The following is a 26,621-nucleotide window of genomic DNA, read 5'->3' on the forward strand; positions in this document are numbered from 1 at the left end:
TGTATTATTCAGCTCAAACTGCCACTGTACACTTACAATCATATATATATACAGCTGGTTAAGCAAAAGGAAACTTAAACCAACTTAAACCAGATTCTAATAACCGGTTATAACTTTAATAGTTAACCGAACAAAAGACCGACTTTTCTCCCGAGCAAACAGAGATAAAATTTTACTTATCGATCTCGATACTCTTGTGAGCGTGAGTTCTATTTGTATATCGACCTTGTTTCCTGTAATGTCCGTTACTTCAGTTTACTTCTAATACAAACGAGGTTTTCCGACCTACTTTATTCTTTTATCATTTCTTAATTAAAGATCTGAACTCACACTTCGATAAACCCAAACACCACAGTAAATGCAAAAACATTACACGAACTCCATCACGAAGAAGCGAGCATCGATGTATCCATGCATGAAAGTGGAAATCACAACTGAAACAAAAGCAGAAAATTGTAGGAACTAAAACTGAAACAGTAAACCAAAACACTATAACGTCCACTTCCTTGCAAGAAAAAGCTTAGAGATTATAAGCCATTTCTCATACAAAAATAATAAGCTTAGAGATCAAAACCACTTGATGGCTTCGAATGTAGCCGTAAACTTCAAAAAAATTAAAGGAAGTGCTCGAACATGACCTACACACGTTGCCATGTCTTGTTTTACAATAATGTTTGATCGAACTTTTTGCATAGTTTTAACATTTGCACCCAAAAAAAATATTATTGTTTGACGAACTATTCTTAGATTCACCCCCCAAGAATAAACCAACCAATAGGATTTCGTTATTTCATATTCGATATTTTTTAGAAAATAAAACAAAATATTATCAATTATATTATATTTTTAAAATACAAAGTTAAAAAAAAATAATAATAATAATAGTAGTTACAAACAAAAAGATTTTTTTAAAAATATTTTTAACATCGTCAGCAAAATACTAAACCCTAAACCCTAAATCATAAACCTTAAACCTTTGGATAAATCCTAAACACTAAAACACTAAAATCTAAATCCTAAATCTTAAAAATTAAACTCTAAATCATAAACCTTAAACCCTTGAATGTTTTAGTGTTTAGTGTTTTTTATTTAGAATTAAAGATCTATCTAAGGGTTTACCTAAGAATTTAAGGTTTATGATTTAGACTCTAGGATTTAGTGTTTGCTGACGAAGTTAAAAATTTTTTTTTTTTAAATTAATGTTTTGTAACTACTATTATTTTTTATTTATTTATTTATCTTTTTATTTTAAAAACATAATATAATTTAATAATATTTTGTTTTTTTATTGAATATAAAATAACAAAATTTAATTGATTGATGAATTTAGAGGTTCACTTCCCTAGAAAGACCCCAAGAATTGACTGTTAATTGTTGTTTTATCTAAATTAAGTCTTTGATCCAATGTTTGTTTCACGTTGTTTTTTTTTTTTTTGATCAAATTTGTTTCACGTTGTTTATCGTTTATTACTTTTGCTTATAACTTATCTCGATTTACTTCTCTTGATAGCTTTCACAGATTTATAAATTACAGTGTGATGGCTTAATCCGTATATATTTGAATATATACCGTGCATTTCATTTTGTACTTTAGTTTGCATTTTTGGAAGTGCGTATGATTAAAACTGGAGTTATGAATATAGTAAACATGATGCATGTAGAATTGTTTCTCGATTCTGCATTTCTTTGTATACAAAAATAAAATTGACAACCTGACCTCGTGGTCTGGTGGTAAAAGAACCTCGGCTGAAGTATCCGCCATCACGAGTTCGAGTCCCGGCCACAGCTGATTTAATATGGTTTCCGTTTGACCTCCATAATTTTTCTCGCCAGTTTTGGTTAGACGCGGTGGGATAGTCGGAATAAGTGAGAGGTCCGGATACCTGAATTATATAAAAAATAAAAAATAAATTGACCCGTCTGAACAGTAAATATTATAAAAATGATTTTTTTTTATCAACAACAATATCCGGGCAACAAAGTGGAAAAGTATAAGCTAATTTAATCAAAGCTAGTTGCATAATGTCTTTAACCTTGCTTTACACTTTGGAGTGCTACATTTTATCGCATTCTCTTTCCCTGATTTTAAAGCATGGGACTATTCTAAGCTTTATTAACATTTGATTGCCATAATTGAATCACTTTGTCTCTCTTTTATCCTTTTAAACACCCACTTTTCCCTTTATTTAAACGTGTATTTTTCTTCGTTTTTCTAAAAGATAATGAAAAATGAAAATCCATAAGGAAATTAATAGTTTTGTTTATCTTGTAACCTGAATTTTAACAGTTGTAACCTAAAGAAGAAAAGACGGGAGCATGTCATAATTATTCTAAAGTCACGCCCAACATTTACGTGATAATAGTTTAACACTATGTAAAGTCATTTGGTTATGCTGTCCAAAACAATAGCATTTGCTTATATAAGGTCGTTATTTTCGGGGAAACTATTGAAAGTTTGAAACTCAAAGAATATGGGACTGCTTTTATGAAAGGCAAGCTATTTAAAAAGTTATTGAAAAATCCGGAGGAAAATGAAAAGGATAAAAAGAAGGATTTTTAGCTAGAAAAAAGGCTTTTTCTCTGCCAGGAAATGAATGAAGCTTTGTTGTTATTAGCAGAATATCTTCTACAAGATTCATCGACATCATGAATTCAAAAAATGTACCGTTTAATAATGTAAGTATACCACAGTGAAAAGAAATGGAGGAGGTTTTGACAACGTTGTTATGTGTTGCAAAAGTGTAGCAGTGAAAAAACAAAAAGAGCGAGCGGAATCATCATTCACCATATTAGCGTAGACATCGATTTGGTATCCAACTCATTCACATATATTTGGTTTTGATTGAAAACTTAAGTGTCAATAACCATTGATTTATATTCTTTTTTTTTTGTTCTAGCCCGCTAAATTAACTTTTCATGCCAGTACACATTTTAATTATCACTTCAAAAATTTAATTAGCTTAGTAACATAAATATGATCTAATGAGAGATATCTGCATGAATCCTACTATATAATAGCAGCTAAATTGAGGCTTTTTAAGCTATGCCACATAGGCACAAATATTCTGATCCAACCAAACTGCTATATCATTCCATATTGGGCTTTGATTTTAAATAAATTAATCAGCTTTGCAGCCCTTTTGACCCATCGTGCAGCTGTCTTGATCCCATTTCGCAGCCCAGCCCATTTACCCAGCCCTTTGTCGATTCTATTTCATTCGCAGGCCCAGCCTATTTTTTATACAGATAGCAAGTTTATTGTTCCATATATGATTCTTAGTATTTGAATATAACATATAACATATAAATCTAATAATATTAAAATATATTTTGTTTTTGTTAAGGGTAGTAAAACATCTTACCTGAAAACTGAAAAACTAAAATATAAAAAATGAAAACTATATGATATTCATAAAATTTTCCAACTGCTTTGTCTTAAAAAAAATTAATTACGTAACTAACATTGCATGATGTTACGTACAAACTTTTGTTAGCTTTTATTTTGTAGTTTTATGATAATTACAATAGTATACATAATGAGAATGAATAATATATATAGAAATTATGTCGTTAGTTATTGAAACTACTTTGAAAATTTTAAATATTTATTTTTTATTTTATACAATTTTAAATCTAAATCCCAAATCCCCACCCGTTAATTATAATCCTAAATAACCACATCACACTAAAATATTTCATTTTACTAAATTTAATAAGTAAAATGACACTAATACTCTAGATATATTAAAAATTACATTGAAAGTGGAATAAGCTTACATTGAAATGGCTGCCCCTTTCATGCTTCTAAGGAATTTAAATCAAAAGAAAGGGTTATGCAATGGAACACGTCTGATTGTTCCTTACCTAAGTGAACGTGTTATTAGAGGTGAAATAGTTACAGGCTCTCATATTGGACATAAAGTGGACCTTCCAAGAATCATACTATCAGAATCAGTAACTAAACATCCATTCACCCTTGAAAGGCGGCAATTTCCAATCAGGCTATGTTACGCAATGACAATTAACAAAAGTTAGGGCCAGAGTTTGAAATGTGTCCTATTATATTTGCCACAACCCGTTTTCACCCATGAACAGCTCTATGTTGGTTTTTACCGAGTTATTACCCAGTCAGGCCTCAAAATTATACAAGGAAATGATCAAAAGATAGGAAGGGTTAAAAACATAGTCTACAAAAAAATATACAACGGTCTACCTCGCTCCCCTAAAAAAATATTATTTTGCAACACAATTCACAACACATTCCAAAAATACTAAATTCCTTTCTCTCTCCCCCAGAATCACGATCAGATGCTCACCTAGAGCAGATTCCCCGGAATCACGAACAAATTTCTATACCATAAGATGCAAATAATCAGTAAGTCTGCTGACCAAAACTCTCCGAACTCAATAATGAATCTGTACTAACAAAATTCTTTTATAATAATAGGCCCGCTCGCAATAGAAAATGCCATCTCTACAAGACCATTCACAATATACTTTGCAGACATCATCTACATCTTATCTTATTTTTATTCCTTTTCGTTAGCTACCAAACTCTATTCCCTTTGGACAATTACTTATTTATACTGTCAAACAATTTAGTTTTGAACTGTCTCAACTGGATAACATTCCCTTTGGATTGGATTGGATTGTGTTTACACAGGTACTAACATTTTATTAAATAATATTTGTTTTAAGCAATAAATATATAATACAATAATTTTTTGTAGATCCAAAATGGTACGTATAACCATATGGGACAATGAGGCGGCTAATTTGAGGGAGTTAAATCGCATATCTACCAGGAAAAACCAAATCGTAATCATCACAAGTATCATTCCAAGGTTACATGAAGGTAATAAACTAAACAAAAAGTTTATGTCAAACTAAATGCTTACAAATATTACACTTATACAGGAAAACTATCACTCACAACCACATCAGGATCCACTTTTACTTTGACACCGACATTGATATCATACAACGCTTCTAAAAGACGAATAAACTGCTATCCTAAGCCTGATAGCAAACGACACCACTCAATATTCAAAAATACTCTTTTCTCCTATAAAATTTGATTGCTCAACACAATATATTATTCAAACTTACTTTTGTTTAGAAAAGAAAAACTGATCACCGCATCACATTCAAACAAAAATTCCATGGTTAAATCTACAACACACAAAATTAACAAACACTTTCTTAAACTAAAAACTATTAATCAAAAATATAAATTTTCTTAATTTTAACATGTTATCCGCGCGTAGCGCGGACACCGAATCTAGTTCTATTATACAATACTTCAGATATTCAGCGCCAATCTTAAATTTCATTAGAATCTACTATAAATATTCTGCTAAATTCCATAAATCCCGCTGTCCTTCCCAATCATTTAGATCCATTATCTGGTTTACGTTAACTCTTCAATATAGTCCATTACTTTTCAAATTGAGAAAAAGTTGGTAGCTCTGCTCTGCCACACAAGTCAAACTTTCTGTAGATGAAGAAGCTAAGCTATACTATTACACATTTACACATTCCCCTCCTTCCTCAGAGCATTTAACTCCTTTCCCAGACCTAATCTCTCACCAAATCCAACAGTTGCACTACCAAAAAACAGTAGGAAAAATATAAAGAAGTTGCAAAACTAGTCTCACTTTGTTTAATAGTTTACGTAATACAACATGGCTCGCTCTTCCCAGAGCTACTACTAATAGAGTTCATCTTATAGAATTCATCTCCTTATCCCTACGCATAAATACATACATGGTTTCACAAGCATATAGCCTTCCATCTTGATCAAAAAAAAAAAGCCTTCCATCTTTAAAAATATAAAATATTAAGACCCAACCACAGTGTTGTCTGACTCAAACTCCCACGCTTTGTGGCTTCAAAGCACCCGTGTTGGCAAAAAACACCTTGAAATGCACCCAAACCCACCTCCTCTCTTCTGCAATTTCAATAATCAACAATTTTAAACCTATTGTTTAACAATACTTTAAATAATTAAAATGTTAAAAACAGAAGAAAAAATATATTAAACTAATAATAAAATATTAAAATGTTTAAAAAAAACACAAAAAAAATCTGTGTACCTTTGTGGATTTGACGGAGAGAAGGGTAGGTGAGATCCTGTACAAGTCTTCGTCCACGGGCTTCGTCCTCCTCTTCACCACCGGTGTCGGACAGCTTGCCGGTGCGTCACACTCACGCGCCTCTGTCTTGAAGTTGTGTTGCTCCTTGGAGCTGGTTCTCTTCGGCTCCTGGCCCACCTTAGCCTGAGAATCTCATGATCATATCAGTAAACGGCGTTAAAGGTGGAGTGTTAAATATAGTAGGGAGGAGAAAATAAGCACCCGGCGTCGAGGGACGAGGATCACTGCGGGAGCGACAAGGTGGTGGTTATCGTAAAGATCGCCGCCAGCGAGGTAAAGATCACGATCTTGAGGGTAAGGAGCGTATTGGAGAAAAGTAGGCTGCTGCTGAGTGGTGGTTGCTGTCTCGAAGCACTGAGTGAATGGAACGGCGTCGTTCCAGTCCCAGGTTCCAAACGCCGGTACGTGTCCCCTCCTGCAGTACTCTCCTCCTCCGTATTCCTGATTGAAGAACAAAAAGGAAGTTAAAACATTGAATATCCAAAATAAGTAGAAGGAGGAAGAGAAAGGAGCTTACGTAGTCCATGGTTGTTGTTGTGAATGAGTTTGATGATGTTTGATCTCTGCTTTAAAGTAAGCGAAAGAGAGAGATTGGGGTTTATTTAATGACCAGATGGGTATACTCAACACTGAGCCAAAGTTGTCTTAAAGTCTACTTGTAGGGGTGGTTAGTGAGAGAGATAGTAGAGACACTGTGTGTGTCTGAGTAGAGAGAGAGTGTGTCTCTTGAAAATTATCAGTAGTAAGTGAAAAATATATTTTTAAAAAGTTGGCTTTAGCCTTTATTAGCTAACTCTTCTTTTTTTGAGCAACAGCTACCTCTTCTTCTATTTTACCTTTTTAACAAAATTCTACTGTATTTTTTTGGTTTTTTCGTCTCATTTATACAGTTTTCTGTACTCTGTCTTTACTTTTGATTTTTAAATGTTTTATCCTTCTTTATAGAAAAAAGTTTTGTTGGCTGTAGACTTTGTGTTTACATGGGGTTAAAAGGAAAATGAAAAGACATTTATTTCCATGGTTGACAAACAAAAAAGACTTTAACGTTACTTCACTATAAAACTTATTTATAACGGAAGTTATTTATTAGATTGACCATGTTTTATGGCCTCTAAAGCTGACTTATGCATTTAATTATATCAATTCTTTACTCTTTTTGTAAGGTCCGATTCTTTACAAATATTGCTATTCTGTACTGGAGGGAAAAAACTACTCCTAAAAAATATATTTAGTGGAGCAGATAACATTGATGATCTTTTATCAGAATATCCAATTTGAAAATGAAATTTTGTTAGAAAAAGTGAAGATTTTAGAGACAGAAAAGTTAATAAAGGAGCTTTAGGAAGAAGGGGCCACATGCAACATTACCTCTGTTATGTAGCATTGTGCTATGTGCTATGTGCAGTGTGCAAACAACATTGCCACGACTCCAAGCAATCCCATTTATTATCTTTTGTCAATTTCTCTCCCTTTTTGCTTAATAAATTCCATCTTTTCAATGAATATGTCTCTAGTTTTTAAATATTTCATCAGTAGTTTTATTTGACAAAGGACATGTGGGGTTAGGTTAAAATTATTGAAGATGTACATACCAGCATAATTCAATTTCAACTGCACATTGCAGCCTTTGAACTTGTAAAAGCAGTTTAAAACATATACCAACGGAATGGAATTCCATTGATTGTAATAAATGTTTGGGTTAGGGTATATTATCAAACCATAAAAGCTGGTATACAGATCAATTCAAATGGATTTTGACTCTTATCACTTACAAGTGATAAGTAATTATAAATGTTTTTGTATACATATACTCTAAGAAGGTTGAGAATCAATTAAAAAATGTTACTTCAATAATTTTTGTTAATGTTCTTACAGCGAGGTAATCTAATTGAAGTTCCTAATTCGGATCTCGAAAGTTGATGGCACAAGAGCTATATGCCACACATTAAAAACATTCAGAAGATATTTGACGTGTTATTCTTTGCAAAGCAATATGCTACGTCGTGATACAATTAGAACCTATAGTTCACAAGTTTCGGTTCTGGTCAACATGCATTACTATTGTGCTTCTCCATGCCAGCCAAAACTCTATTTATAGACTTATAGTCTATCAGACGAATCCTATATATATCAAGCTTATTACATCTATCAGCCCATCAAATCAGAGCAAGATGAGATGTTTGAATACATATAAGCTATTAAGTAATAACGATATATACAAATATATTAAAAGTCTAAAACCAGTGGAACCGTTGAAGAAAACGATTCCTAGACCAGAGAATCGCGTGGATCCACCTTTGAACCGGTGGACGAATATGACAGTAAAAAGTAAAACTGAAGTTAATAAATAAAACATTTCGAATTCAGTAGAGAAAGAAATTGAGAATCTAGAAATCTGGAGTCTCTCAAGTCTCAACACGCTCTCCAACATAGGAAACGAAGGGAAAGGCTGCGTCTACGTGCCTCTAAAGAAAAATGGTCAAAGGCTATTTTTTTCCTTTAATATTTGTCTTCTTTTAAAATTTGTTATTTTATTTATTTTGTTACAATAACACTTGTGAGCAACTCTGAGGTGTGCAGTAAACTTTTTACGCTTTAAAACGTCTATAGTCGATGGAGAAAAAGACCGATGGGAGAGCTAACATGTTATATATTCTGTTTCTTCGTTCTCATATATTTGTCCTATTATATACTAACTGATATTCTTATTCGCTTTGTGGTTAAAGTAGCTAACTGTTGTTGTTGTTGTTGACTATACGAAAAGAATGAAAGAAAAAGGTCAGATGCTGTTTTGTTTTCTTGTTGATTGGCAATCTTCCGATTATTTACTGAATTACGAAATTCTTAAAACGGCCACGAAGGTTTTTGAGGTGAACCCCCTGAAAAAAACATAACTTATAATAAGGCTCAAATCAGGCCCATTAACTTTTTCTTTTGTCAAACTAGTAGTTTCTCATTAAACCGAAATTAAAGTATGGTACAAACAGAATCAAGCATCTGCTTTGCTAAACCATCTTCAAAGGAGAGAGAGAGACGGTTGCAGTACCGACTATAGCTGCCACTAGGCTTTTGGAAGCAATTCCGTGAATCTCCGAGAAGCAGGCTCCATCGACTATAGCTGCCACTAGGTTTTTGGAATCCGACTCGAAATTTACTCGATTGAGACCCAGAGACAATGCATGTTCCATCGCCTCCCTCAACGCTAGTCTCTCCGCCACAAGGGACGAGTTCACGTATGAGATAAGTTTACTGTGAGATGTGATCATCCCTCCATTGTTGGTGTAGAAGCTCCACGCTGTGCCCGCTGCCAGGATTCCAGGTTTCCAGGCGCCGTCGGATCTACAAATAATCCCCTCACCCAGATGGTGGTAGGGGAAGCTGTCGGAATACTAGAGTAAGACCTGCGTCTACGTTTTCCGCCGAGAAGGTGTCGAAAGCTCCTGCGAATGGTGCCATCTCCCAGACCTGTCGCGCAAATTGACAATGGAAGAAGAGGTGGAGTATAGTTTCCTCAGCATCACAGAAAGTGCACTTTGCAGATGCAGGGCCATTAACTTAATGTTCATTTTCAATAACGGATTTTTTTTAAAAATTGTACGATACGTCGCGAGTACTGTGAATTTTTTTTTTTTTTTTTGTAAGGATAGTTGGTTGACGTATCTTATCTATTAAAAGAGAAGTACCATTTTTATCTACTATAAAAAAGTCATATTAACCTTATTAGGTCCATTTCATTAATTACATTTATTTAATTATTTACATTAATCTATTAATAAAAGATATTAATAATAAAATCAATTTTAACTGTAAATTTAAATTTTAGTTTTAGTTATAACAAAATGTTGAAAAAAAATCTAACCAAATCTTTCAAAAAATTTAAAATTTTTTATTTAAATTAATACCATTGATTAATTTTGTAATTAATAATATATACTATTATACATTAATTTAAATAAGATTTTATTATTAAAAAAATAAAATAAAAGTGTATGCTATTTTTCAAAATTTATAATTATATTCTATATCTTCTTTATTAAAAGAAGTACCATAAACAATTCATACTAGGTCTATTTCATCAATTACATCTATTTGATTATTTAAGTTAATCTACTTAATATATAACATTTCTAAAAAATCTTATAAATTATATAGATATTAATAAATAAATTTTAACTGTAAATTCAAATTTTATTTTTAGTTATAACAAAATATGTTAGAAAAAATCTAACAAAATCTTAATAAAATTTTAAAATATTTTTAGATTAATGCAGCGATTGATTTCATAATTAATAATATTGTATTATTATAATCTATTTACTTATAAAATCTCACAATATACTAAGATAAATAACATAGAAATATAAATTATGCTAAGAAAATATCAGTTCTATAGTATAACTAAATAAAAATTTAAAATGTATTGTATTCAGTATGTAAAAATTAGAAAAAATGAAGAAGATTCTAAATTTGTTTATTTTATACTATGAATTTATTTTACCAAACTCGAAAATATATTAATATATAATAACAGTTAATAATAAAGTAAAATGTATAAAACAAATCATTATACATTAATAATATCGAATAAGAAACATAACCAATAACATTATAGATTTATACAATATATAACAATAAAATGTAAATTATATCTTTGAAAGTTTTGCGATGGTATCTGTTATATATTTATAAAATGAAAATCTACCCGCACATCCGTGCGGGTGAAAAATCTAGTTAATAATTGTAATAAGAGTTCCATGAAATAAATAATTCAATCCCGTGATAGTGTATACTAATAATCCAATCTGGTTCACATGTTTCTACATAAAACTTTAGTAATATACACATACATGCACATTCACTTTGACACCACAGACGCATTGAATTATAGTATATAAATGTTCTTCTTGCGTGTTGGTATCACCGCATAATTTCTGCCCAATGGCGTTTATGGCAAAACCAATAATGCGGTCAAGAACAAAATTGAAAACTTCACAAGGCCCAAAACCCATACAAGAACTGTGTTTTGACAGGACCACATAATGGCACTATCGAAAATAGAGCCAGTAAGCGATACCTAAAAAGAGGCACAATCCCAGATGCCTATGTTTTCACTACCCCCGACACAAGTTTTCAGCATTAATATTTTACCAATCAGAAAATTCTTCTGTTATTCTTTAACACCTTAACTCTAATCCAACCATTCATTCTAATATGAAAAGGACGATTCTAACCCCAATACGAAATCAAATCTACGGAGAGACGAAGCATACGATTACGCAAAATAGATAAACATAATGAACAAAACAAAAGCATTAATTAATACTATCCGAGATGTTTTTCGTTTTATTTCACCAAGTCTTATGTCAAAAGGGTGAAATTAAACTCAACAAAAGTCATAAGTTAACCGACCCGGTTTACTGATACCGGAGATTCCACAAAAGACAAACTACAAAAGCATAAAAAAAGGATAATAGAAGGTTTGTTCAGAAACCGACGAACGATCAGATCCGACGACGACGACAGTTAGACCACCTCTTTGTTTTCTTCCTTGTCACTCTTCTCCACCGGAGTAACAAAGATCCAGCTGAAACCGAACGGGTCAGTCACCTTTCCCTTCACCCCACCGTCAGCTTCCCCCTCCGAAACCTCAACTTTCACAGCTCCGGCGGCTACAGCTTTCGCAACGGCAACTTCCACGTCATCAGTTTCCAGGAGTGCAGACACAGTCCCCGTCTTCACACTGTTCAAAACCAGATCTAAAGTGAAACCCTAAACAAGAAGATCTAGTCAAAGGAGGAGAAGGAAGAGTTTACTTAGAGCCAGAGTGAACAGAGACGTCGGAGACAACGATGGTAGCACCAGCGAGCTTAATCTCAGCGGAGACAACGTGAGGGAGCTCTTGGTCAGCCTTACGCTTAGGGTAAAGAGAGTGTCCAGTCTCCGTCGCACCAAACACATCCTTGTAGAAAGCGACAGCGTCACCGACCTTCTGAGCCTCCACGATCAGCTGCGGCTTGTAGGCAGTGAAGGTAACAGACTTCTCCACCACTGTAGCACCATTCGCAGCAGCAGCAGCAGCAACACCTTCCTGAGCCATCGTTTGTGTTTGAGAGAAAGATATGAAGAAAGATTTGTTCGTTATAGAAGATGTGTTGTGAAGGAAGAATGAAGAGAGAGAGAGGTAGCTGAGGGTAGATATTTATTGTGGACGAGGAGAAGCGGAATCGTTTCTTGACCTGTCGAGGATTCTAAAATGGTTTGTTACAGCTTTCACGTCCGCGGTTTATTTAGTATTTTACCCTTACTTTTTCCATTTATTTACAAGCGTGTACCCCACTTTTCCCTATCCTACGGCCTATACGGCTACGTGTCTCCTTCGCGTGTCTTCCCTCGTTTCGAATTTTTTTTAAAGTAAAAATAATTATATATTCGAATATTTTTTTAATAAAGATAGTTTTTTTTTGTCGAACAGTAAAGTTAGTTTGTTATCCACTTTCCCATGCCCAACTAGCTAAGCTAATTATAAAATTTAAATTATCAGTAATTCTTGGTTCTTAAAATAACACTAAAGTTTTGAGGTTTAATGGATGTGCATGTTAATGAATGTTGGGCCGCAACATTTGTAATATAAACCAACTAAATTACAGTTATTATATTGTGAAACTACATCTCTGGACGGAACCTCTACTTGCAAAATCTTTCTCATAATATATCAATACGCGATTTCTTCAAGAACTTGGAGTGTCTTTTGGTCCTAACCACATGTCAAAAATACAAATATAGAGGCTCTAAGACCATCTCCAATGGCTTACTCTATTTTTTACTCTAAAATAGAGTGACTCTATAATAGAGTTTGATTTTGCTCCAATGGTACTCTATTTTAGAGTAGAAAATAGAGTGATGAACAAAGAAAAAACAAATTACTCTATATTTGGAGTAAACTAATGGCTTACTCTATTATAGAGTGATAAATAGAGTATCATTGGAGCATTTTTTATTCTAAACTCTATTTTAGAGTGAAAAATAGAGTGGAGTTGGAGATGCTCTAATGAACGCAGAGAAAATAGACTCGGTATGCAAATATTTGGTGTTTTTTAAGGAACTCACCCATTCTAGATGTTGTGCATGCATTACCCGAGTATATGCTGCCCATTACCTATCGAGGTCGAAAATGAAAACATCACACGCTACTATGTTACTATCATCTTTTTGGACGAAGCAATTTTGAAATAAACCTTTGTGACAGTCTCTAGAAACATTCCTGGTCTTACTGGTAACGGCTTTCTTCCTGTAACGCTTCCCTGGATCGAACCAAGTAGGCCAAGTAAGACAGAAATAAAGGCTTGTTATCTTTTCTTCAGTGCCTACTAAAAGAATCTTTTCGTTAATAAAAATGTGTTAGCTGATCATACTTACCCTTCCATTTAATCCACTTTGTCTTCTTCCTTGGGTTGAAGAATCTTCTCTATTGCTAAGATCATCTGCACCTTCATCTTTTCCTTGCATGACGTTCTGGGTCATTTGCTGCACACTCTTTCCAGGTTTGAGAGCTACCAATTTGGTTAGGAAATTTACCTGTTTTAATGACAATGCAGCAAGTTCATAAACATGGTGTGATGGACACAATAGTAACACCTCTGATTCAGGCAGAGTGGAGAAACCACGGTCGTTTCTCTCATCAAGTATACCTCCTCCCATCATGTTCCGTGAAACAAGCCTCGCTAGTAGTATTCGATCAGGAACAACTGGCCTTGTTTCCATAGTCTGCAAAAATTCCTCAGACTTATACATGTGATCTCGAAACAAACATATATACCAAACTAAACACAATACTGTACCTCTAACAAATTACCAGCTTGATTAGCTATGTCATTCAGATTTCCTCCGGGTAAATGAAGTTTATTACCGTCCTTACTTTCAAAAGCCCCACCACCTGCAGCTACTCTACGCAGCAGCTCTTGTCTCCTTTAACATAACAACAGCATTTAAATCCAGTGAACATATGTAAGAGACTGCTACATTACATAGCAAAGCAATCCGAGTTACAAAACACAGGTCTCTCACTCCTGGTTTACCTTATCGTCTTGGTTTTTGTCAGCAAGTTGAATCATGTAATCAAGAGCCATCATAAACCCCTGACTCCATTAGATCAACCCTTTTCCCTATAAACTCCTTGTGCAGCCAATTCCACAGCAACGTTTTCAGATGCCTCATTCATCTTCATATCTTGCAACTACACAAAAGGGCACATTAACATAGCAAGTAACAAATCTATGCATCATACACGATTCTGTGAAGAGTTCCATATGCAGATAAGTTATTCGACGAAATGCCAAGCTTATGAAACAAAAAGCAAAGCTGGTATGAAAACTACATCAACGCCGTCTGTGGGGATCGAACCCACGGCCACGGGATTAAAAGTCACCCGCTCTACCACAGAGCTAAGACGGCTTGCTTAACATTGATTGATTTCAAATTACTGAAAGACGCATACATAATAAAAGATTGGCTATTAATACATGTTTGATACACAAAATCAGGTTTCAATCATGGAAATCTTCAGAGCTGATCAGCAAACATATGGAAGAAGCATGGAGGGGTCCAATTGACATACCATTCTTCTTTTTTTTTTGGTAAAAAAAATGTTTTATCACCTCATTCTTATTATATAAGTTCATTGCCTTACTTATAAAAGGTAGAGTGACATATTACTAATGAAATATAAATATCCTCAAATAATTTGTTAATTTTATTGATCAACTCATAAGATGGAACCACATGTATTAATGTTGGATAACTAAAGTAGTTTAGACAGATGAGGATTCTGAGCTTTTCAAGCAGGAAAGCTGCCACTCTCATCATTTTCAGAAGTTGATAGTTTAATTTTGGCATAGTAGCTGTAGAAGCTTGAAGATCACACATGCTGTTTTGTTATCTGTGATGTGGAGATTACTGAGTCATCCATCGAAAGGCATCATTATACATATGTTATGCTGTAAAATCTAGCATTCGTAGTAGAATATTATTCTCGAGTTCTAGCCTGACTATGGTTGATGGAAGAACTCGGTGATATATGACAACAAATCATGTTTGTACTAATAGCTAACAATATTAGGTGATTCTAGCTGAAAGACATCTCAATAGCAGCTGAGACACTAAGTAAGACGCAGTAACCACTCAACTTCAGTCATGTCATGATCCGTTTACAAAAACGCTGTTTCGACGCCGTTTTAGTCTTTTGGAAGTTAAATAAAAAACCAAACGATACGAGCAAGGCGTTGATTACAACAACATCCACCATGGTTTCCATCTACTACGTTCAATCAGCAACCTTTCTGAACTCTCCATTTCCATCTCCCGCGTCTGGTAGCCTCCGACGTGGAGCTTCTTCTCCTCAGTCCCTTCGCGTCACTGCTTCTCGCAGCTCCTCCTACGATGTAGTTGTCGTTGGTGGTGGAATCATCGGGCTAACCATTGCCCGTCAGTTCCTCACCGGGTCGGATCTATCAGTCGCCGTTGTTGATAAGGCCGTTCCTTGCTCTGGAGCCACCGGTGCTGGTAAAAGTTTGACTCTTTTAACTTATTTCTGGAAAGTTTGAAGTAAAAAAAGAGTTGACTTTTTTAAACATGAAAGTTGTGGTCTTTTTGGGGATTCAGGACAGGGATATATATGGATGACTCACAAGAAGCCAGGTAGTGATATATGGGACTTGGCTATGAGGAGCCATCACCTCTGGCACGAGCTTGCAGATAGCTTAACTGATCAAGGTCTTGATCCTCAAGATATGCTTGGTTGGAAAAAGACAGGTCTTTTCTTACTCACTCACTCACTTACTTTGGTCTGTTTAGATTTTAATTGACTTTTATAAGGTGGCTTCTAGCTAAATCAATGTTCAATAAATCATTAGGTGGTTAAACCTTTTTACAGAGGATTATTTTTTAGGTGGGTGCCTAGATTGATTTTTTGAACACCTATACAGAATTTTCGAAAAATCGGGTTAGAAAAGTTGTTTAATTTAGATCCCATTTACCGCCTAAACACTACCTAGACCTATTCTTAGAACACTGAGCTAAATAGTTTCTCGGTTTAGCCAATTGAGTTAGTTACGCCTTTTTGTTAGGTTCTTGTTGACAATGATATTTTCATCTTGCTATCTACATGGTGTATGTACCATTCAGTATGTTATTTTTTATTGCCATCTGCAGGAAGCTTGCTCGTTGGAAAGACCTCTCAGGAATGTGTTGCTCTGAAGCAAAAGGTGAATGAGTTAAGTGAAGGTGGGTTGAGAGCTGAGTATTTGTCTAGCGCTGATTTGTTTCTAAAGGAGCCTGCAATCCTTGTGGATGATGAGACTGGTGCTGCGTTTCTTCCTGATGATTCGCAGTTGGATGCTCATCGTGCGGTTGCTTATATCGAGAAGGTTGGTTGGGCTTCATGAGTAGTTGAATGTCTCATCTGACTCTTTTTCTTTGCGGCTTTCTTAGCTTTTATTTTACTCTTTCAGGGTAACAGAGAGTTTGCAACAGAAGGACGATATGCAGAGTTCTATCATGAACCAGTTACAGGTTTATTAAGGTTTGCTAATCTTTTGTACACGATTCAACTCAGAAAGATGTTGTCTCTGTAAATCTTGAATGTGCATTGTTCTTGTGCTGAAGTTTTGTTAGTCTGTTAAATAATATCATCTATTCAGGTCTGATGGGGGTAGCAAGGAGGTTACAGGTGTTCAGACTTTGAAACACAACTTGTATGGTAAGAAGGCTACTATAGTAGCTGCTGGTTGCTGGAGTGGTTCTCTGATGCATGACTTGCTTAAAGACAGCAACATCTCGGTGGATGTTCCTGTGAAGCCAAGAAAGGTTTAACTTTCCTCTCACTGCTAATTTTTTGCATTTTTATTTACATTTTGAGGATAGTATTGTTTTACGAGAAACAAGCATTATCTTTATTTGTAGAGTTAATCATCTGCAAGCTTCCAGAATATGTTAAGACTCCTGAAATGGACTGTTTCTGTATTTTTAAATTACAATATCCAACTTTATTTTCCTTGCAGGGGCATCTGCTTGTGGTAGAGAATTTTGATTCGTTCAATTTAAATCATGGGATAATGGAGGCTGGTTATGCGGATCATCAAAGTGCTTCAGCTCCAGGTGTTGAGGAACGGATGCTATCTATTTCCATGACAGCCACAATGGACACAACAGGAAACCTTGTTCTCGGTAACGTTTTCCATCCACCTCTTAAACTCCTGAACCAGTCAGGCACCATATGTATCTGTCCTCTTCATTTAGCCATCTTTAACCTTCAGGGAGCAGCCGTGAGTTCGTCGGGTTCGACACTGAAGCTGATGAGACTATCATCCGGTGCATATGGGAGCGTGCAGCAGAGTTCTTCCCCACGTTAAGAGATATTTCTCTTGAAGATTTCATCCGTAACAGGAAAGTGAGAGTCGGTTTACGCCCATACAGTAAGCTTCTAATTGCTCCATGAAATGCTTCAAACCCGTCCTTTGGAATGTATCATAGAACCTGAACTTGTTGTTTAACTGATCATAGTGCCTGATGGAAAGCCAATGATAGGATCTGTTCCCGGATTACAAAATCTTTACTTGGCAGCTGGACATGAAGGAGGTGGACTTTCCATGGTAAGTCAGAACTCATCCTAATGTTCTATCAACAATTCAAGAACCAGATGGTGATTCTTGGTTTCTTGAAATCTTATTAGGCTCTAGGAACAGCTGAAATGGTGTCAGACATTGTATTGGGGAAACCATCGAAGGTAGATGTTTCAGCGTTTCAGGTTAAAGGACGTTGTTGCTGAGGAACTAGATGCAGTTCAGTTTTTAGTTACAAAGGGAATCAATCAGTCCTGCATTGTTGTTGATCTGTTTTGGATTCCCAAAAGGGAACAAATCTGAATGTTTCAAGAAATAATAAAAGATTAACACAAAATGTTGAAATCATTATTATGTGGTTATCTTGGGTTATTTTTTCTTTTATTATTTTGTCATTGAAGTTAATTATTGACCATGATTTCTAAAATCTGATGTAATTAAGAAACATATTAAATCTCTTCCAAAGACCAAATTAAATTCCCTGAATACTGCATATCCAGTCAATGGTCTCATGTTTCTTTGGTATTTCTAGATTTTTACTAAAATTATCAAATACATAACAGAAAAATCTAACAGTTTTGGTACCTACTTGAGAAATATATATTTATTTTCATTGTGTATCTGCATAAGATAAATTTGTAGTCATCAATGGGTTCATATGTCCTTGTATGGCATAAAACTATAAGTTACATATGTATAGAATGAAGATGAACATTACAAATATAATCCGAAATGTTTAGCAATACATATTTCAAACCTCTTTTGTTTCTTCTTTATCTGTTTGTTAACCAAACTAATGGTTTACCTGTGGAAACAATCTTTAAATTTCAAGGTCCTTTGCCTCCTATACTTCCCCATGAGGTACATTTCGGCAAAGGGACCATAGACTTGGGAGGTCTTGAGGTTAAACAAGTCTCCATCTCCAACACAACAGCAAAGAGAGTATGGAGAACATATGAAGGAGGACGAGACAGCATGGGATTCAGCATCTTTGAACCTATAAATCTCCCTGCTAACTTCTTCAAGATTGGCTTCTACGCACAACCAAACAACCAGAAGCTTTTTGGTTGGATCCTTGTTGCAAGAGACGTGTCTGGAAGAAGCTTAAGACCACCAGTGGACTACATTGAAGTCTGGAACACTGCATCGCTGGATATCAAACAAGACGGACATGCATATTTTTGGCAGCCGGTATGTCTCAACGGGTATAAACCGGTTGGTGTGATTGTCACTACTTCCTCTCAAAAGCCTCCTATGAAAAAAAAATCTATAAGCTGTGTTCGGTCAGAGTTGACAGAACAGAGTGAAGCTGATACATTGGTGTGGGGATTTAAAGGAGTTAGCGTTGTTAATTTGAGACCGGTCCAAAGAGGAACACAAGCAACAGGTGTGTACACAGGAACATTCAGTTTTCAACAACTAAACTCATCTCCTCTTCCTTATTTATTCTGCTTGAAAAACACCAAACTCAACATGTCCTCTAACATGCCAAGCAAAGCTCAAACCAGAGCTTTGTTCAAAACCTATTCTCCTTTGATATATTTCCATCCAAAAGAAATTTTTCTACCTTCTTCGGTCCATTGGTTCTTCGCCAACGGTGCCTTGTTATACAAGAAAGGAAACGAATCAAACCCTATACCTATACAACCAAACGGTACAAATCTTCCGCAAGGCGGTTCAAACGATGACTTATTCTGGTTAGACTTTCCACTCGATAAGACCGCCAAGGAGAAGGTTCAGAGAGGAGACTTAAGAAACACCAAAGTGTATCTAAACATCAAACCAATGTTCGGAGGCACCTTCACCGACATCGCCGTGTGGATATTCTGTCCTTTCAACGGAAACGCCCACCTCAAGTTTCTATTCATCAAGAGCCTTTCTTTAGGTCAAATAGGCGAACATGTCGGAGACTGGGAGCACGTTACTTTACGCATCAGTAACTTCAACGGCAAGTTATGGAGAGTCTACTTCTCTCAGCACAGTGGAGGCACATTGGTGGACGCATGCGATCTAGAGTACGTTGAAGGTGGGAACAAACCGGTTATATATTCGTCGCTTCACGGCCACGCAATGTTTTCTAAACCTGGACTTGTGTTGCAAGGCAAAAGAAAGTATGGTATAAGAAACGATATGGCGAGGAGTGACAAGTGGTTAGACTGTGGTAAGGGATATGAGGTGATTGGAGGGCCTTGGGGCGTGGTTGAGCCGGCTTGGACGAGCTATTTTAGGAAATGGGGACCAAGAATGGGATACAAGATTGATAAGTCAATTAAATCATTTGCTAAGAAGATTTTACCCATGTTTGTTAGGAAACGGTTACGAAATATTATTCGGAAGATACCTTATGAAATAATTGGTGAAGATGGTCCTACGGGTCCTAAAGCCAAGTTGACTTGGACTGGTGATGATAAGTATTCTTAAATTGTTTTATGGTAGGTTCTTGCACTATTCACTAAAATATTTACTGTATGGTTCTCAACGAATATTGTATTTTGCTGGTTTAATAACCAAAATTAAGTAAGGCCAAGCAGTCCAAACCGATCGTGTTCATCTAGAAATTGCATGTGTTGTTCATATAAGGCTAGCCAAGCCCAGGCCCATAAATAACACAGGTGACCTGAAGTTTAACATATTATTCAAGTACCAAGGGGTAAAGTCTAGAGAAACTAGTTCTCTGGTTACTCGGTCTGTAAAGTAGCTTCATTGTCCATGATTAGATCTTGAATCAATTTTATTAACATGTGTGCATATATCACTTAAATTTAGTGATTAACCTTTCCTTTCTTCTGCTGTGCTACCATACACGTACACAAATAGCTGACATGTTTTTTAGAAGTCAATTGTAAACCAACCATGTGCCCATATAAGAGATCACTGAAAAGATCTCGAGGACGAGTTGAATTGGTTAATATTCAATTTAGCAAACGAAGAAATTGCACCAAAACATTAATGGTCTTGGGACAGAGTGCGTTTGCATAACGTCAATAGAAAAAAGAGATTTGGCAGTATATAAGGGCCTGGATCATCATGAAGTTTATCAGATCCAGGCGAGTGATACTGCCGATTTCTATTTCGCAAGGTTTATTATTAATAAATTGACTGGATCATGATAGTATTCAATCCAACCAAAGAAGCTGAACTTGCTTTTCTTTCCGACAAAAAAACCAATTCTCAACTAAAAAGGTAAAAACCCAATGAAGATAGGAGCAATTGAATAGCATAACATAGAAGAAACGAAATCGAAAGCTTCACAAGTTTGGAGTAGCTAAAGGAGAGAGATGTCTGGCCGTTGTTGGAGATGAGAAAGAGGAGAGAGTATATATTGGGAATTAGAAGGGTATAGATTAGGGTTTTTTTTTTCTTTCTCCAGAAAGGCCTGCTAATTTTGTCAGCTCAGCCCAAAAGAAAGCCCAATTTTAATGCACACTGGGAACCAAAACCAGTTCGAAGACACTGCCGACCAGTCTTTTGAAACTCGATATGGACCCGCAGTTAGAACCGGTAAATTCGGAGACCTAGAATATAATCCGGTTTGAATTTTCAGAAAAATACATTATTTAAAAATCTGGTAAAACCTACAAAAAACCATTAAAACCCATAATCCGGATATCGGATGAACCAATACGTAAATTTTAATTATCTTTTCTGGGATTTCTCAATTACGTTATTAGAATCTGTTTTGAATTATAATTAATAAGTTAAGTTTTCAGTTTTTTCGAAAATAAAAAGATATATGATCATGTGGATTATGAATATATTAGCAAAACTAATTGATGTGATTTGACATTAGTTTATTTTTTATTATCGATAATCTATTATAATTTTATATTTTATTTTTGGTTTATTTTGGATTTAAAATTTAATTTTATTATTCACACTATAGATTTAAATAATTATAGACTTTAAGTCTTGATTTTTATTATGTGTCATAACTCATAACTTGTTACAAAATTGTTAAATAATCTGTTTTCTTATATATTTTGTATGTGAAATAAAAATAAAAATAAAGAAAACTAAAGTTAAGTATTTTTCCAGATGGTTTTTGAAACATAAACATTTCTTATATTTTTCAATATCTAATATATTATTATATAACAAACTTATCTAATTTATCAATATGTGGTTTGTCCGCTATCGACCCAATTACCCGGTGGTCCGGTGAATTATTCGGTTCAGTGCCCAGGTCAGGTTTCAAAACATTGCTATCAACCGATTCATCAGTCTACAATTTACAAATTACAAGCAGAAATTGTCTAAAAATCGTTTAACATAAGCAAGTATCAAGCAAGGTTGCTCCGTGATGCTCTAGGTCAAGAGTCAGAGACTGAACAATATCACAACAGTTGTGTAAAGCTGTAAGCTATAGACTTGGACACAACACAAGTTCAGGAGAATACACTTCACTTGTATTATAAATTCTATGGTAATGAACCTTTTGCTATGTTAGAATCAGTTCCTATTGTCTGTTACCTTGACCCATTTGAACCACACTCTCACCAATGTGGTCATCAAGGGGACTGGGATGGATAGTTCTTGCCAAGAGGATCCTGAAATGTACAAGTAGTCGCGAGATAAACACCTTGACCGAGTTCACAAGATCCTTCCATCTATCTCTGAGCCAGAGAATGACAAGTACCGCAAGAGCAAAAGCTGAAGAAAGTCACGTGATCATAAACAATCCGCGGAATCTGTAGAGAGTTATAGGATTTGATGTATCGTCTGTTGTATACGGAAGTTGATTCTCAAACCATCCTTTCTCTATCTCGCCTAGCTTCCCTTCTGTCCTTAGCTTCGCTATCTCTGTGGACACATTGTGCACCAGCTCATCACCCTTCTGAAACATCTGAACAAAACATACTTTGTCAGCAAGTAAAAAGGAACATGTAGAGTAAGATAAAAAAAAAGAGAGGGATACATACAAAGCCGAAACCATTGGTGGTACATTGTGACTTGACCATGATAAACTGTGCAGGCTTTTCTCCAAGGAGGACATTGAGGTATGGCAACTCATCAACAATAAATGCCACAGTTTTGTTCAACAAGGCTTCAGCATAATCTTGAGAAGTGTTGAGACCCTTGGTGTTCGTTGCTCGGAGTCTAGGACCAGTGAGGGAGGCATTTGCAATGATTGAGCCTGAAAGGTGACCAACGAAGTCTGTATTGGAGTTGAATCGGATCTGTTGCACCGTCATCATTGATGTCAATGTAGCGGTGTAGCTTGTAGTCAATATGAGCACTGCAAACACCCATACTGTAACTACAAATCTTGATAAGTTGTATTTTAGCTTCTCCCCTGTCACAAATAGTAAGCAAAACTAATTTAAAGCATAATTTCAATCTTTAATGACCACATAGGCATTGGCATATAAACCGAAGATCGAACCCGAGCTGAAGTTGACAAATAAACTATTGGTTCCAATTTTTCTGGAACCAGAAAATGAAATCAAACCAGACTAAACCGAACCAAGTGGGTATCCGAATATCTAAAATATAATTTATAAACTTAAAATTTTTGATAGTTAGTTTTTAAAATTACCAAAAAAAATTAAAATATTACTTATAAAACAAAATATCTGAAAAACTGAAATACCCGAATAAATCTTTTCCAAAATATTTTAATTTTTTACCCGAAATAACCAAATTACCCTAATAGTTTTGATCTGAAATATTTAAATTTATCCGAATTAGCCGTTAAGTAATTCAAAAAATGAAAAAAATGTTTTTATCCAAAATTAACTGAAAAATCCAAACCGAACCAAAAATAAATTGGAACCAAAATTTTATCGGATATTAGCCAGTTCCTATAATTGTTACCCGAACCGAACCAAAAACTGAAAGAACCAAACCAAAACCAACCCAAATTTCAGAAATAACCGAGCGGATCCTATATGTAGAACAAAAAAATTGAAAAGAATCGAATCGGAACCTAACACCCATGCCTATGGCTACATATAAGCAAGTGATATATACTTACTGTGAGCATAAACAAGGGTAGAGAAGCCAAACCAAAAGATAACACCAATCTGTTCTGACCAAGATCCTTGGAACTCCTTGTTCTCAGGTCTTTCTATCAACCAAACTATAATTCCCGTCAAGACAAAGAAAGCTGCACTTGTCACCCAAAGGTCTCGTGTTAGAGGTTGGAAGAACACCCACATACTTCTCTCCTTTGGTGCTACAATTCCTAGACCCAGTTCCGTGAATGCCATTGTAAAATCAACATACTTCAATCTATTGGAAGTGATTGTAATATCTCCCACCGCTGCATCATACTTGTCTTTCTGTGTGGGATATCAACACAAAAAATGAAAATGAGATCAGTTTCCATTCATCCAATATAATCTTAAAACTGAGCCAATGTTTAGTACCTGGTTATAAAGTGCGTGTGCAAGTTTGTCGTAGTTACTTCCATTGCGCCAAAGTATGAACTCCACATCATAGTTGAAAGGGTTAATGGAAGCTTTGAAGACATCTATACAAAACCCTTCCGCACTTACTATATTTGTTGCTGGATCAGTCGTTACCTTTACCAGTCTTGGGAACCTGTTGCTAGATGTAACCAAAACCCTCAGTTTTTTCCTCTTGATTTCTCCTGAATTGCGTCCATTAGGACTTTGAGCAGATCCACCGGGCCAAATTATAGTCTCTAGCTTGTTGTTATGAGCAGAAGAAGATAAAAGTCTTCTGTTGCTGAAACTACCATTAGAGTTCCAGAACCCTACTCTTCTCTCACCTGATCCTATCAAATTCACAATCTCAAACTTGTCTGACAAGAAATTCTTATCCTTGATTTGGAAGTCACCACTCAAACCCTTAAACCTATTCTCTTTGATTGCCTCTAGGAGAATTGATGATGATGATACATTCTGCATCCTTGTAACTTCCACTGCCCTCGCCAGAGCCCAAGCAATATCATGAGCCCAAACACCAGCAATACTCAACCTATTTATCTCCAACCCAACAGCTTCATCATTTGCTAGTGACTTTCTCCATCTCAAAGTGAAGTTCTGAAGCTCCTTTGACTTTGGAATGTAAGACTTGAAACCAACCACACCTTCCATTACCTCTCTTGTGTCGCCAGTGCTCTCATGGAAGCTGTTCATGCTTTTGGCAGTGAGGATCCAAGCAAACCCTTCACCCATCATCCCTAACTCCTCAGCACATTCAAAAAGATGAGTTGCAACGAGCTCAGAAGAGTGCACCACAAAGACACTCGTCCCCAAACCCTTCACCTTCCTTAACCGATCCATCATCAACTCATCATTTGAAGATGAAGTAAAGCCAACCTTGGACCGTACACGAACCTCGTTCTCACCGAAATGGTCCACCATGAGCTGCATACTCTCTCTCCAATCATCGTCATCCTCGTAAACAAGAACAACACTGTTCCAACCAAACTCATGGATGAAAGCTGTTATCCCCTTCGCCTCGGAGGAAGCATCATGTGTTGCTTGGATCAAATGACTGTATCTGCTCAATGACGATGAGATTGGAGAGTTGAGCGACACCACAGGAACCCTAGCTTTCTCTCCAAGCTCCGCGAGAAGCTTCGTTTCAAGAAACGAACTCCCGACGATGATCGCCTCCACTCCTACAGCTTGATGCAGATCCACACCAGAAGCGAGAGCAAGGAGAGGCTCTCCGTGAGAGTTTCTGACTGAGAGAGAGACTCTTGTTTTGTAATTATTGTGAACGGTGTAAAAATCGGAAAGCGCCATGGAAAGAGAGCTTCTCACTATCTTTCCTTCCACGCAACCCAAATCCAAAACCAACCCGACTGGAACCTGAACCGGAACCCGGTCATATTCAGACCCGGAGTCTTTATTAACGTCGTCGTTTTGGCTCGATCGAAGCGAGACAGTTGGAGATGAAGAGAAGCAGAACAAGAAGAAACGAAACTAGAGTTGGGTTTTGAAAGCCAAATCTCTTCATTAAAGAAAAGGTTTCCAATTACAAAAGGAGGAAAACACTAACGTCTACTTGATGAACTTTATTACTATAATTTTTAAGTCCAACCCATGCCGACATGCCGTGTTTTTGTTTCTCCTCTCTAGAATCATTCAACTATATATAATAGAATATATTCGTTTAGTAGAAAAAATCCCAAGTTTCAGATTTTCCTTCGGACCTTATGATTTTGGAGAGAGAGAGAGAGAGAGAGAGAGAGAGAGAGAGAGAGAGAGAGAGAGAGAGAGAGAGAGAGAGAGAGAGAGAGAGAGAGAGAGAGAGAGAGAGAGAGAGAGAGAGTTGTTTGGATTACTATTCAAAAGGAAATTATGTGTGAACTTCCGACGTTGGCTACTCTTTTGTCACACGCAAGTCACATTATTGAAGGGAATTTCACTATTATCTTAACTTTTCTAATGTTTGGTAAAAGAAATAAATAAGGGAAGTATGATTCTACATTAAAAATGCTAAAATAAAACTAAAACGACATTTGTCAACGGTTGTAGAAACCAAATGTGGCAATGACGTATTAATCCCTTATATATTAATTGAGGAACATTTGAAAAAATGTAACCTCAATTTTGTATTAATTAAAAGAGACCCTAATGCATAAGTGGCACTCAATTAGGTAGTCAATTACATTCAATTGAAAAATTAGTAGGTCCACATTAGATTTTTATATGTTGTTAGATACATAAGTTGGTCAAACTATATGATATAATGATATGATATGATATTTTCTTTCCTTAAATAAAACCTACGGAATTACCATAAATGACTAATATATATATGAAAATTAATGAGTTTAATAATAAAGATTTGATAACAATGTATATCTCCTCCATCATTTTTTGTTTAATTTTATATTATTAAAATAAATTAAACAATCAAATTAGCTATAAAA

General features: G+C 35.5%; 6 protein-coding genes and 1 non-coding gene across 7 annotated transcripts; 2 read left to right on the forward strand and 5 right to left on the reverse strand.

The window, feature by feature from the left end:
- Window positions 1–5,636: 5,636 nt before the first annotated feature.
- BNAA06G30190D lies at window positions 5,637–6,899 on the reverse strand. Its single transcript, XM_013807881.3, has 4 exons — window positions 6,673–6,899; window positions 6,357–6,596; window positions 6,096–6,278; window positions 5,637–5,950 (listed from the first exon to the last, which is right to left on the reverse strand). Exons 1-4 carry the CDS (start codon window positions 6,679–6,681, stop codon window positions 5,891–5,893), a joined length of 492 nt encoding a protein of 163 aa, XP_013663335.2. The 5' UTR covers window positions 6,682–6,899; the 3' UTR covers window positions 5,637–5,890.
- A 4,551-nt stretch (window positions 6,900–11,450) lies between these two features.
- On the reverse strand, window positions 11,451–12,354 carry LOC106348990 (uncharacterized protein At5g48480-like). The gene is made up of 2 exons (XM_013788847.3): window positions 11,969–12,354; window positions 11,451–11,895 (listed from the first exon to the last, which is right to left on the reverse strand). The coding sequence occupies exons 1-2, from the start codon at window positions 12,250–12,252 to the stop codon at window positions 11,679–11,681; spliced, it is 501 nt and encodes a 166-aa protein (XP_013644301.2). The 5' UTR covers window positions 12,253–12,354; the 3' UTR covers window positions 11,451–11,678.
- Window positions 12,355–12,867: 513 nt separating this feature from the next.
- Window positions 12,868–14,281, reverse strand: LOC125610028 (protein PEP-RELATED DEVELOPMENT ARRESTED 1, chloroplastic-like). The gene is made up of 6 exons (XM_048781675.1): window positions 14,220–14,281; window positions 13,994–14,120; window positions 13,791–13,919; window positions 13,572–13,730; window positions 13,391–13,456; window positions 12,868–12,909 (listed from the first exon to the last, which is right to left on the reverse strand). The coding sequence occupies exons 1-6, from the start codon at window positions 14,279–14,281 to the stop codon at window positions 12,868–12,870; spliced, it is 585 nt and encodes a 194-aa protein (XP_048637632.1).
- Window positions 14,282–14,534: 253 nt separating this feature from the next.
- TRNAK-UUU lies at window positions 14,535–14,606 on the reverse strand. The gene has a single exon. It is a non-coding gene; the product is annotated as a tRNA-Lys (tRNA).
- A 702-nt stretch (window positions 14,607–15,308) lies between these two features.
- Window positions 15,309–18,175, forward strand: LOC106368009 (glycine oxidase). Its single transcript, XM_013807879.3, has 9 exons — window positions 15,309–15,713; window positions 15,813–15,962; window positions 16,362–16,576; window positions 16,661–16,731; window positions 16,850–17,015; window positions 17,210–17,375; window positions 17,465–17,623; window positions 17,712–17,800; window positions 17,881–18,175. Exons 1-9 carry the CDS (start codon window positions 15,350–15,352, stop codon window positions 17,974–17,976), a joined length of 1,476 nt encoding a protein of 491 aa, XP_013663333.2. The 5' UTR covers window positions 15,309–15,349; the 3' UTR covers window positions 17,977–18,175.
- A 207-nt stretch (window positions 18,176–18,382) lies between these two features.
- On the forward strand, window positions 18,383–20,305 carry LOC106363512. The gene has a single exon (XM_013803238.3). It carries the CDS (start codon window positions 18,503–18,505, stop codon window positions 20,189–20,191), a length of 1,689 nt encoding a protein of 562 aa, XP_013658692.2. The 5' UTR covers window positions 18,383–18,502; the 3' UTR covers window positions 20,192–20,305.
- Window positions 20,306–22,019: 1,714 nt separating this feature from the next.
- Window positions 22,020–25,928, reverse strand: LOC106368008 (glutamate receptor 1.2). Its single transcript, XM_013807878.3, is given in 5 exon segments — window positions 22,020–22,613; window positions 22,690–23,063; window positions 23,745–24,051; window positions 24,139–25,617; window positions 25,619–25,928. Coding segments are annotated over 5 exon segments (2,631 nt in total). The 5' UTR covers window positions 25,703–25,928; the 3' UTR covers window positions 22,020–22,226.
- Between the last annotated feature and the right edge of the window lie 693 nt (window positions 25,929–26,621).

Source organism: Brassica napus, chromosome A6 (assembly GCF_020379485.1).
Source record: "Brassica napus cultivar Da-Ae chromosome A6, Da-Ae, whole genome shotgun sequence".
Classification (NCBI taxonomy): domain Eukaryota; kingdom Viridiplantae; phylum Streptophyta; class Magnoliopsida; order Brassicales; family Brassicaceae; genus Brassica; species Brassica napus.

Bases quoted from the DNA above. Each gene is read 5' to 3' on its own strand.
- BNAA06G30190D (XM_013807881.3), bottom strand. The intron at 6,279-6,356 runs GTGCTTATTTTC...TGAGATTCTCAG, and splicing joins TCCTCGTCCCTCGACGCCGG to GCTAAGGTGGGCCAGGAGCC. The intron at 5,951-6,095 runs GTACACAGATTT...TTGAAATTGCAG, and splicing joins TCTCCGTCAAATCCACAAAG to AAGAGAGGAGGTGGGTTTGG.
- LOC106348990 (XM_013788847.3), bottom strand. From the start codon at position 12,252: ATGGCTCAGGAAGGTGTTGCTGCTGCTGCTGCTGCGAATGGTGCTACA. The intron at 11,896-11,968 runs GTAAACTCTTCC...GGTTTTGAACAG, and splicing joins TCTGTTCACTCTGGCTCTAA to TGTGAAGACGGGGACTGTGT.
- LOC125610028 (XM_048781675.1), bottom strand. From the start codon at position 14,281: ATGGCTCTTGATTACATGATTCAACTTGCTGACAAAAACCAAGACGAT. The intron at 14,121-14,219 runs GTGAGAGACCTG...GTTATGTTAAAG, and splicing joins GACGATAAGGTAAACCAGGA to GAGACAAGAGCTGCTGCGTA. The intron at 12,910-13,390 runs GTTTATTTCAAA...ACATGTGGTTAG, and splicing joins TTCTAGAGACTGTCACAAAG to GACCAAAAGACACTCCAAGT.
- LOC106368009 (XM_013807879.3), top strand. From the start codon at position 15,350: ATGATCCGTTTACAAAAACGCTGTTTCGACGCCGTTTTAGTCTTTTGG. The intron at 17,376-17,464 runs GTAACGTTTTCC...TTTAACCTTCAG, and splicing joins AACAGGAAACCTTGTTCTCG to GGAGCAGCCGTGAGTTCGTC. The intron at 17,801-17,880 runs GTAAGTCAGAAC...AAATCTTATTAG, and splicing joins AAGGAGGTGGACTTTCCATG to GCTCTAGGAACAGCTGAAAT.
- LOC106363512 (XM_013803238.3), top strand. From the start codon at position 18,503: ATGTTTAGCAATACATATTTCAAACCTCTTTTGTTTCTTCTTTATCTG.